Source organism: Salvelinus namaycush, chromosome 18, assembly GCF_016432855.1.
Source record: "Salvelinus namaycush isolate Seneca chromosome 18, SaNama_1.0, whole genome shotgun sequence".
NCBI classification, from domain to species: Eukaryota; Metazoa; Chordata; class Actinopteri; order Salmoniformes; family Salmonidae; genus Salvelinus; species Salvelinus namaycush.
The window spans coordinates 4,532,792-4,545,194 of record NC_052324.1 but is presented as its reverse complement, the minus strand read 5'-3'; the positions used below and the strand labels follow the sequence as shown (position 1 = coordinate 4,545,194).

Sequence of the window (12,403 nt, the reverse complement as noted above, 5' to 3'; positions counted from 1 at the left end):
TCCTGTGCAGGTGTTGTTACACGTGGTCTGCCACTGCGAGGACGATCAGCTGTCTGTCCTGTCTCCCTGTAGCGCTGTCTTAGGCGTCTCACAGTACGGACATTGCAATTTATTGCCCTGGCCACATCTGCAGTCATCATGCCTCCTTGCAGCATGCCTAAGGCACGTTCACGCAGATGAGCAGGGACCCTGGGCATCTTTCTTTTGGTGTTTTTCAGAGTTAGTAGAAAGGCCTCTTTAGTGTCCTAAGGTTTCATAACTGTGACCTTAATTGCCTACCGTCTGTAAGCTGTTAGTGTCTTAACGACCGTTCCACAGGTGCATGTTCATTAATTATTTATGTTTCATTGAACAAGCATGGGAAACGGTGTTTAAACCCTTTACAATGAAGATCTCTGAAGTTATTTGGATTTTTATGAATTATCTTTGAAAGACAGGGTCCTGAAAAAGGGATGTTTATTTTTTTGCTGAGTTTAGATTCATATACCTTTGATACAAATGTGTCCCATTCAAGCATTTGGCCATCATTGTATATAAGAATTTGTTCTTAACTGACTTGCCTAGTTAAATAAAGGTTAAATACATTTTAAACAGGCAAACTGTGCCTTAAAAACACTTCTAAATCTCTTCCTTTACAATTCCCATAGACATCATCTCCCCACTTTTCCTCGGTTTCGATCTCAACTCTCAGTACATATCCATCTTCACGTAGAAAGAGCCAGGCCCATCTATACTGAACAAAAATATAAACGCAACATGTAAAGTGTTGGTCCCATGTTTTATGAGCTGAAATAAAAGATCCCAGAAATGTTCCATAACGCACAAAAAGCTTATTTCTCTCAAATTTTGTGTACAAATTTGTTGACATCATGTTAGTGAGCATTTCTCTTTTTCCTAGATAATACATCCACCTGACAGGTGTGGCATATCAGGAAGCTGATTAAACAGCATGATAATTACACAGGTGCACTTTGTGCTGGGGACAATAAAAGGCCACTAAAATGTGCAGTTTTGTCGCACAACACAATACCACAGATGTCTCAAGTTGAGGGAGCATGCAATTGGCATGCTGACTGCAGGAATGTCAACCAGAGCTGCTGCCAGAGAATGAAATGTTCAATTATCTACCATAAGCCGCCTCCAACGTTGTTTTAGAGAATTTGGCAGTATGTTGAACTGGCATCACAACCACAGACCACGTGTAACCACACAAGCCCAGGACCTCCACATCCGGCTTCTTCACCTGCGCGATAGACTGAGACCAGCCACCGGACAGCTGAGGAAACAGACCTTTTGTGGGGAAAACTCATTCTGATTGGCTGGGTCTGGCGCCACAGTCGTTCAAGTGGGTGGACCTATGCCCTCCCAGGCCCACCCATGGCTGTGCACCTGCACCAGTCATGTGAAATCCATAGATTAGGGCATAATGACTTTATTTCAATCGACTGATTTCCTTATATGAACTGTAACATAGTAAAATCCTTAAAATTGAGTTTATATTTTCGTTCAGTGTAGTTGTCAACTAGCATCTAGTTGTCAACACAGTGGCTGTCAATAGCACATAATTTATCATTCCTGACCCTCATTCACAGCTCCCTCTGAACAAGGAGCCAGGGTTGAGGACATGAGCTTCAAAGACACAATATGATTGTACCGAGAATAAAACGGCAACAGATAAAAACAACACAATCAAAACCGAGAAACTGAAGGAGAGGGTTTGTTGTGGGAAGTGCTTTGCAGTGGAAGCCTCTTCTTATACCCCTGGTGCGCTCCCCATCTTTCCTGCTGGGATCAGAGATTAGGAAAGCGTAGAACGCTCCGCAGGCGCCTCTCGGAATGCTGAAAGTGTTGGGAATGGAGTTCAGGGCCGAGGAGAGATGTGAGAGCCCAGCAGGGTGAAGTTTGATGTCCGAGTTGAAATGGTCGCCATGTACCTTTGCACAGGTGTTTACAGAGCAGTGGAGAGCAGGAGGATTGCATTGCCAGGGCTTGGTGGCCTGCTCCCAGCACAGAATCCCCGCTGGCATCTGGCTGGCACATGGCACAGGGATGCCAGTCTGCTCCATGTTCATGGAGCCTCTTTAATAAGTGCTGTCATTCCACTAAAAACTGATTTATGACTGCAAGAGGAATCTTCTGGAAGAAAGGCAATCCATTTAACATCTTATCTCCCCTATAGAGGGGGACTAAATGTTCGCTTAAGTGTTTTTCCATTTAAATGACTGTCTACAACAGCTTACAGGCAACACTATAAATTCCCGGGCTTTTAGCGGTACCCTTCATCCTTTTAAGTAGCGACAACAGTGACCACAAGGAGACTGGAGAGAGGGGCACAGAGAAAAGAAAGAGGGAAGAGTGCTGCACATCAAGTACTTTTGATTCCCTATAAAATGTCCCTCTTAAGAATGCTTACTTCTCCAAGCCAATTTAATGCACAATCTCAATCGATTCAAGCTCCTGAAAAACCTTTCAAATACCCTGTACCTCGAGCTCTTAAGTCTCTGCAGGACATCAAATAGCCTCTCCTTCTGGCAACACATTCGCTCTACTCTTTTTCTTTCTCCCCCTCTCAGTGCTGGAAATCCTTAAATAGTATCTGAAGACGCGAGAGGCTTCACCATCTATTAATTCTGCTGAGTCATTCGACTGCCTTGCTCATGCATTTGCTATCTACACTTGAAGCGCGTATTTTCAAACTCAATTCTTCCTCTCTTCATTGGTTCACCTATGTAGGAACATGCACTTCCGGCTGCGTGATGCGTGGGTGCTTGGCCCAACAACTTTCCTGGGACTTTGAGAAGTCTTTGCTCCAGAGCCTTGGTTCTTTTGGAGCGGGTGGACAGGACTGATGACCAAAACAGAGTGGACACAGGGCAGTCTCTGGTGGTGGTATGTGGCTGGACGGAGAGTACAGTGCTTGCTCTGCCTCTCCCTGTAAGTGAATTAGCTCCAATGGAGAGAGGGAGAAAGTGCTCCAAAAAAATAAGACGTCCTCCTGAAGTCACACCAGCCTTCGAAATAGCTGACCCACTTGTAGACACACTTTAGATAACTGCCTGTCCTCGATGTTGTAACCTATAAAGGTTTGCAGTATATACGCACGGGAGCCTGAAGATGGCAACTCGTCTGCTGCTGCTACTACTGCTGCTGCTGTTGCTGAGTAAAGTAACCTGTAAAACCTTGGGAGCGGTAAAGAACGTGGTCATGTGGAACGCTACAGTACATGAGACAGCTGATGTATCGAGACGATACACGCGTATCTTCATGACACACCACTTCAACTCCATTACCCCAAGCAAGAAGAGGGAAAACTTCAGAAAAGCAGTCCTTAAGACTTACGCAATAACATAATATATGCAAGCTTTCTTCATCGGCACAATCTCCAATTCGCCCGTGTTCCTTTCAGCGATGACACTCAAGGCCAAGTATAATGGGGTGATGACACATTTGTGTTGCATTAGGCCCCGAACCAGTGGAGGCAATTACAGGGGGCCATTTGAATGTACATTATGGAAGCACATTAGTAAGAACAGCAAACAAAGACTAGAGAAATTTAATGAGAAAAATATATACACGAGCCTATCTTTGTATGGGCAGAGGAATGCATCGCCCACTAAAACCCATGTCAGAGTGATAGAAAATTAATGATTCCGATGATGAACCCCACTCTCAGTGCTTTTTCCACTGCTTAGCTGTATGCAAACATTGTGTGATGCCAGCCATATAAATGCACGATAACAGAACCCCTCCACTAAGACCAGCCCGTTACAGCCTTAACTAAATGATTAAGTGACCATTTTGGTCCATATGTGCTTCGCCACACTGTACAGACAAACCTTTTTTGTACGAGTAACTCTGAAATTTAACCTAATCGTTAGGCACATGAAATGAAAGAACACAGGAGCACACATAGCCACGGACATTTAGTCAGTCACATCGTGCCGTTTCCAGATGTGTTCTTAAAATCTAGTTAAGCTGTCATTTCTTTTGCTGTCTCTAAGTTTTTTTGCAAAAAGTAAGCCATACTTAATATTGTGAGGAAAATGTGAACACAACATGTGCTATCTATGTCTGTTGATGTGCACTGTGTGTGTAAAGGAGTATGTAGCTTAGTTAAGAACCATATCCATTGTCATTGTGTGCATGTGAAGTGGGGAATGTTCCAGAGACAACAAGAAAGACAAACTCACTATGCTTTTTTTGTTGCTATTATAGAGATGCCTCATTTTAGGCAGTCATCTGTTAAGTCCCGTGTTCCCAAACGGTCCCAACACCCTCGGCCAGGCAAGTTGAACAGAAGACTGGGCCGGACCCATAGCTCTCATAGAATAGACAGCACTTTACAATGGGAGTGAGATACCGCTGAGGCTGCTGAATGTCTAAGACATCTCCAAAAGGAAAGATCTATGGGAGGCCATATTCCATTTGAAAAAAGACGGATGCTAAACGGCAGGGGTGCCTCAACAGTTCCATTTGGATCTCTGTTCTAGCAGAGTGATCTGTGGACTCACCTCTGGTCCAAGAGGGTCAGTCTGCGTAGTTCGGTCAGGTTTTTGGCAGGTGGGCTTCAGGGCAGCTTTGGCACTCTCCTGCACGCAGAACACACAGACCAACGTCAGAGACGGTCACTCATACTACGGCCCAGAGTTCTTCCTGGTCAGGTCATGCGGTCAGGAACAACTCCCAGCCTACATAGTTAGTGCCAGGAGTTTTGTCCTGACCATGTGGCTTGACTATGAAAAATCCCAGAACCTAGTAGTATTACTACTACCTCTTTTTAGTGCATGCGGTTTAAGAACACCACATGCCAAAAAAGCACCACAGAAAATATTCCATTCCATCCAACAAACCCCTAAAATCACTGGGGCAGGAATGTTTTTTTGAAAGACATGCAGGGAGGATTTCGTCAGCAAATATTGAACCACGTTAGCTCGCAAAGTGCACCAAAAAATAAAAAACTGACAGGGAGTGCTGGCCAATGTGCTGCAAGGTCTTACTCGGGCAAAATGAATGCTTCTCAGTGGACAGATTTGGCTAAAGAGCTGCCGTTTCCTTGAAAATACAGCCCTTTTTTGAGGGGCTGCTTACGATTCCGCTGCAATGCTGCTGGTGAGTGTTACGTTCTGTTAATATCAATTCTACCAATTAGGGTTCAGAAATCTGAGGCATATGCCCTGAATTTAAGTGAGGTATGCTGTCGCAGCAGACATGGCTGGTGTGTGCAGCATGCAATCTGCCGGAGAGTGAGTATCGTCACACCAACCGCGCCAGATTTCAAACAGTACGGGGGCTTCCAAAATCCCTCGTCTTTGGCTGAGATCCTCAATTCACGAGGAACCTGATTGATTGGGCCATCCTTATCTGAGCTGGGCCAACAACACATTGCTCAGTCTGTGTTTTCCTATGGACCATATGGTAGTCTGAGGAGAAGGAGAGAGGAGCAATCGGTACCTAGAACCAGAATGTGCAAGTACACAGATGTCAAAACGGGAACCGACCCTATGGAGCATAATGGCGGCACCAGGCATGTGACATAGAAAAGACGATGTGTGAAGCCTCCGGAGCAACGTATCAAATTATATTCTTTCTCAGAGCAATATATCAACTTGACAACAGCTCTACAAACCCTCCCAAAATACTTGACATTCCAGTCTTGCATTTAAAGCATTTTGGGTTTTGATCCGATTCCAAACATGATTTATTTGTTTAACTTTTTTGTAGCTTTCTAAAATTTGGTCAAAGCAGATTAAAATTAGCATTCAACAACACTGTACTTTTCCCCTTCATATTTCTCTTTCATTTATATTAACGACAGGGAGAGGAGAGAGCAATGCTGCATGTGATAGGCTGGAGAAAGTCATAAACAAGGAAACAAATGGGTGGGGGGGTTACTACTATTAGAAGAGTCTCCTCAGTGCCCTCTGCTGTTGTCATGGACTCCCCCACTTCACTCGCTCGTCGTCGTCATCATCCACACTAGTGGTGAGTAGCTAATATTTTTTGCTGTTCCCCCTGTATGTCAATCTAGCTCCTAACCATGTAATGCATATTATCCACAGTCTGTGTGTTTGTCTCTCAGAGCAGCCAGTCCAGGAAACTCAGAGGAACTCCTACAAGCAGAGATGCTGTCTGTGTGCACCGTGCTGAGGTGTTCCATACCCAAAAGGAGCTGCTATGTCAATCGGACCAAGTTGTTTCTGTTTTGCACAGGCAACTTTGAAAGACAGCACTTTTGTATCCCATTCTGTATTTAATTGTACTCTATTGTATCGAAGTGATCTGAATTTCTAAATGGAAGACAACACACAAATTCAATGTTCAGACAGTCTTCTCAAACATTGTGGTAGCGCTACAGTACGTCTCTCACCAGTTCAGCCTGCAGTCGGAAGATCAGCTCATCCTTCTCCCTCAGCTGCCGCAGCAGAGCCTCTTCCCTCCCCGGCTCCTGGAAAGGAGTACAGACAAAGTCACATACAGTACTTCAGAACGGGAATAAGTTAGGGGAGGTGAACACTGAGCCACCACAGCACTACCTTAGAGTTGGTGATGGCTAGAATGTGGATTTAGAACACAGACCACTATATTATGTTACAAGTGAACAGGGAGGCGGAGAAAGGAGTGAAAATTGTGTGGAGAGTACATGCAAGGACTCCTCTGGTAAACTATGACCGCAGCCATTAAAGATAGGGGAGGGAGGCACTTCCAAAGACAGGAGAGGATGGAGCAGGCCCTAGGCAGGAGAGACCATGGCAGGAACCATACACCCACTCACACAACCAAGATGGCCCACTTCAAAACGCCCTGGTCGAGAGAGAGCGAGCAAGGGCGAGTGAGAGTGAAACAAAAGTCCACCAACACGGAGCCAAGAAAATGGCGTATGGCACGGCTGCAGAAAAACTAGAACAATGTGGCTGTGAGTTACATAAGGCAAGTTGAGGCCAATCAATCTCTTGCCCAGAACCCCCAGGCAGATACTTTGTGCAAAGGTCCTCAACCCTTGCTGCGCTTTCTCAGGCGGCCATGTTGTTTATGAAATCTGTACTGATTGCTCAATGTGCACTTTGGATGAGTTTCCCTTACTGATGTTCTGCTATAATGAGAGCCCTGGCAGATCCCTTCAAAAGAAAGGTAAGCTCAAGGCAATGGATGGGCAACAACATTATAAGACCATTAGTCTGTTACCAAACTATCATACCATGTGTTCTAAGTAACCCCATGTTGCAAACTTGAATTGGCTTAGTGCCTTCTGCTGCTATATGCCCGTTATTTATTTTCTTTGGGTTTCTCACACAACCTCAAACGTCTCTGTCAGTCACTGTTTTCTGACCCACTGTTACTGCGCTCTCCTTCTTAACAGTTTGTTTCTTTCTGAAATAGACCTTGCTATGCACATGTTCAAACTAAATGTCAATATTATTAGCCAGATAATGCCATGAAAGCCTGTGTTTTTGTCCCTCTTAGGTGGGGTCATGTCCCGAGGAGGTCACAGAGTAAACAAGGAAATGAAACACCCTCTAAACCTTCGCCTGAGGGGAATCCTTAAATCTGTCTTCATTAGAGATGTTCACGGACAGGCATTTTATCTGCACATTACCATAGCTAGGACCTCTGGGGGGGTGGGAGGGGTGAGAGAGGGAGAGTGAGAGAGGGTCCCAGTCCCACAGACTCGCAGGGAAGCACAGCAGCACACTACCCTCCATCACCCCTATGAATAAACAGAACATTACGTATGCAGCATCTCTCCGTCCTCACAATTATCCTGACCACCCAAGGTTAACAGAGTTGGGCTCAATGTCTGTATCAGGGTTGGGCTCAATTCCAATTCCAAACATAAATATTTTCATCAGCGATCCATTGAGGAAAATTGTCATTTCAATTTACTTCCCGAATTGACTGAATTAAACAAGAATTGGGGGGGTTGAATGTTTACAGCACATGTGGCCGGGCCATGACAAGAAACAGCAGTTGGCACAGTTGCCAAAGCTGCCAAAGTTTTCTAAAAAGTTCAGGTTTATCTGCAGGCTTATCTGGCCTCTGGACAGACTGTCAGAAAGTGCTGCCTGTCCTGCCACCTGTTTGTACAGAGACAACACAAAAGTGTAGCGTTTGGGGAAAAGGTTATGCGGAACACATCAGGCAATTGATGAGCTTGGCATTTCAATGAGATCGCCTCCACCCGAGGAGGAGCAGTGAAAAAAGCTGTGCTCTCCACGGGAGCCGCTTTCCGAGGGCGCTAATTATAAAAAGGCAGGGATAACAAATGTTCCCTAAAGGAAGTTTTTGCTCAAAGTAGGACAAGGAGTGACACGGTTTCGTCTCAGGTGGGTTGCGGGGCTTTATTTTTAAACTCAGATTTTTCTGGAACGTCAGGACGAGACCCACCCGTCTCCCCTGTCATCCAACACAACGTCAGATGCATGGGCTCCTATTCTCAGCTCCCTCCCCCTCCCTCTCCATGCGAAGAGAAGGTAGGAACGGACCAGAGCGTCACACAGCGCTCTGCCTGTGCAGTGTTACTGCTCTTGCTGGTGCCATAGTTCCATGTAGGTCAGTAAGGAGGACACACACACACAGAGACACACACACACAGACCTAATTTCCACTCCTGTGCTCTCCGCCCCAAAAGCGCAACAAAAACTCTGCCGCCCGCCACCAAACTAAATCCCCTTTTCCTCAGAAACCCTGACAAAAGCCCATTTGATAAACCTCCCCTGCCACCCCAAGACTTTCCCAAAGGGATTAATGAGATCATCTCATTGAGATCAAATTCCACTGATGCTATGGCTGAGAAAGACTCAGCCCCGTCAAGTTTCGGTGGCACTTTAAGAAGCAGAAGGACTGGAAAATGTTCCTGGGCATGCCGAGAGAAAGCAGGCATGAAAGAAGATCTAACTCACAAACAAATCACTTAAAAGAACTCTGCGGGTGGTAGAAAACACTTCTGAATGTGTTGAGGCTCGAAAAAGCACTACTTGTACATGTATACAGCATGGCATAGATAGGTACCGGTTGTGGTTGAGCCTTGCAAAAGAGAGTTGTTAGCTGAAAAAACAGTTACCTTTAGGGGCAGTGACTTCTCACTACAGGGGCTGATGGGGAGAGAATGGAGACTGCTTGCAGGACTTGTGTCAGTGCTCTGAGGAGGGTGAGAGAGAAGGTGACATTTAGAAAGAAACTGAAAAAAAACATCAATAACATGAGCACATTAAAAAACTGTGACATTCACAATTTTGAAATGTTACCATATTATTTTGAGGTGAGAGGATAAAATATGTCACAAGAGATAGGAATGTGACTAAATACACAGCAATGGGTAGCTGAAACATGAGCTCTTAAAATAACTTGCTGCCTTCTTGCCATTTACAGTGACATCAAGACTATTGTACAGTGACTATTCTGTCACATGTAGGTTCAGTTGTACACTTATCTATTAACATACCTCAATACATAGATTGCCCAAACTGGGTAATAATCGTCATATATTATGTGTTTGGATGCCCCCTTTCAGAGAAGCAGTCCTATGTCCACTTAAAAGGTGCAACGTAGTCAGACTAGTCCGGCCCGAATGTGTCAACTTTCATCAATGTGTATCCCACATGCAGGTTTAAGGTCTACATTTTTCTACAGGCTTGCGTGGAAATGTCTGAACAATTAAATAAGGTGCAATTTCGGCATGGCACTGCCCTGAAAGCATTCATAGACATGCTTTTCTCCTTATTTGAGGTGCCAGAGCTCAGTGACCAGAGATGATAAATTAATAACATGGCCCTCGGCCCACTTCGATAGAGTATTTAATCATCATATTCAAATTAGGAAATGTAACGCTTCAAATGACTAAAGGCTTTTTACCCCTTTAAAAACTTGACTTTCATAGGTATTAGGAGCCTCTGAAAAGCATGCGGTGCAATAAGATTCTTTTGGCTGAGCAGAGATGCCCCGCACTGCTGTGTTATATCCAATATTAGAGCGTTTTATTCTGGATGTGGAGAGGATGAAACACCACAGAGCGGGAACGGAGAAGAAAAACCGCCAGGTCTCAATATCACGAGGTCAAGCAAATAAAATGCAAAGTAAATAAACAAGTCATTCTTATTTCTTGTTACTGAGCGGTCTTGTTACATACGGCGATGGAAGGCAGCGCATTTGCAAGTTAATGAGAGTACGGAGTCAGCAGAGAGGGCAAACAATTTCCTCTTCAATATTCATGTTCTTCTGTTGTGTGCTCCTCTCTGGCCCTTCTCCTGTACAGCCTCTAATTGTTAATGTAGACTTAATTTTATCTGGCTGATGGGTCTTTTTGAGAAAACGCAAAAAGATGAACAAATAACAGAGAGAATCAGACAGTGCATCATTCGACTCGCATTGTGATCTTTTTGTGTTGGCTTGGATCTCAGTTTAAAACACAGCAGCTACTAGCAGGTGCTACTAGGGGGAGATGACCTTCAAAGCAACATAGGATGTTGTGAATTACTGCTTGGCCAGCAGTGCCTAATGTCTTGTCACCAAGGAATATAATCATTCTGCTACTGTTAGAGGCATTGTTTTTCTACCAGAGCAGCCACGCTTGGTACTGTAGGACTGGTTCTGGTCCACGGTTATTGTGGAATGGATTCCAAGAATTAAATGTTAACCAAACACCATGGAGTGCTGTGTGATTTTTCAGTTAATTAGCCATTACACAAATAGCTAATCACATTTATAATAGTGGGATGTAATTTGATTGCGTTTCCCTAGCCACTCTAGATACTATCCATTCCCAGAATTAAAACCCCCATTAAATACACAAAGGCATTTAAAAAGCTGCGGAGGGCATGGCGTCAGGCTGAGGCTTTAACAAGCTCCAGGCTTCACTGTGTGACAACGCCAAAAGCACACAGCTATTTAAATGAACAAATGTAAATTACTTCCAGCACTTGTTTTTGAGGTTTAAATATACCATGTTCAGAGCTGATAGAGCAGAATACTGGTAGAGACTGGCTGGTATTGGGACTGCTGTGCTGCTGCTACATCCACCATTCTGATGTAGGCTACATCATGTGTTGCTATCAAATGGATGATTGAGTTACTAATGCCCATTATCTAGGACCTTTGTAATCCATGGGTATGACAGTTTCTATCGACTACTATGTAGTTATGAATGAACTTGCAGGGGGAAGAGCCATGTTTACCCTATTCTTCCACCCCCCTTGCTTGCGTACTGCAGTGAGTGGAGTGTAAATTCAAATCTGGACGTCGAAGCCAGTTCCACTGCTGATTTTCATTCTTCCCCTCTAATCAAAGACTGATTTAAACCTGGCTGGGAAACCAAGTGTGTGCAACTAATTATCAGGTAGAACAGAAAACCAGCAGGACCCTGGACATCTAGGCTCTGATTTGAATACCCCTGGTGTAAGGTGTGACAGGTGGTACTACTGCAGCCTACCTCCTGCAGGGTCCTCCGGAGGCGCAGCAGCAGGGTCTTGACGGAAGTGCAGTCCTGCTGCATCAGCCTGAGGGGTAGTGCCTCCAGCCCCGGGGCCTCGTCCTCCCGGCCCAGGCACCAGTCAGCCGGCAGCAGGGTGGTCGGCCGGCAAGGCTCCCTGGAACACAAGCACAGAGCCACCTTCACACCCACAAATCGGAACAAACATGCACAGAAGGGGGGGCATATTCACAGATAGCTCCTAACTTAAAATACTACAGTTGCAAAGGAGAATAAATGTGCCAAAGTCCTATTTATTCACTATTATAAACTGGGTGGTTTGAGTCCATTGGCTGAAAGCCATGGTATATCAAACCGGATACCCCGGGTATGGGGGAAAAAAATTACAAAAATTATTATTATAGTCTTGTAATTATGTTGGTAACCAGTTTATAATAGGAATAAGGCACCTCGGGGGTTGTGGTATATGGCCAATATACCACGGCTAATGGCTGTATCCAGGCAGTCCGCGTTGCGTCGTGCATAAAAACAGCCCTTAGCCGTGGTATACTGGCCATATACCACAACTCCTTTTTGCTTAAATACACAATTCAAATCATTGAAAATAAAGTAGTATGTCCTACACTGTTTGTTCGTTGATTAGGGCTCACCTAAAGAGTCCCTTTACAACATCCTTTACCAATAGGCCTACAGCATCTTAAATGTATTGTGGGCTGAACATAGCATTTTAAAGACAGAAGGCACTTTCTTTAATGACACGTTATCTAATGCAGAGTTCAAACAGAATCTAGACTCATCTCAAATGGACTGGTTGAGAGTTTGCCAGTTGTGTTCAGAGTTTAGAACACTGGAACCTGTTCACACAGAAAAACAAAACAGTTGACGAGATGAGTCTAGATTCTCTCTAAGGGCCTGTGTGAACTTCGCTTAAAAGAGTTGCTCCGTCTGATGATAAACCCCCCCTCATCATGCAGCCAAAGA

General features: G+C 44.7%; 1 protein-coding gene across 1 annotated transcript in view; it reads right to left on the bottom strand.

Annotated features, from left to right (window-relative positions):
- Nucleotides 1-12,403, bottom strand: part of ccser1 (coiled-coil serine-rich protein 1) — a 106,470-nt gene that overhangs the window by 63,034 nt on the left and 31,033 nt on the right. Inside the window, exons 6-9 of the mRNA XM_039013150.1 lie at nt 11,423-11,579; nt 9,059-9,136; nt 6,368-6,445; nt 4,512-4,589 (exon numbers count right to left, since the gene is read on the bottom strand). Of these exons, the coding sequence (XP_038869078.1) occupies nt 4,512-4,589; nt 6,368-6,445; nt 9,059-9,136; nt 11,423-11,579 (391 nt within the window). The remainder of the gene's footprint in view (nt 1-4,511; nt 4,590-6,367; nt 6,446-9,058; nt 9,137-11,422; nt 11,580-12,403) is intronic.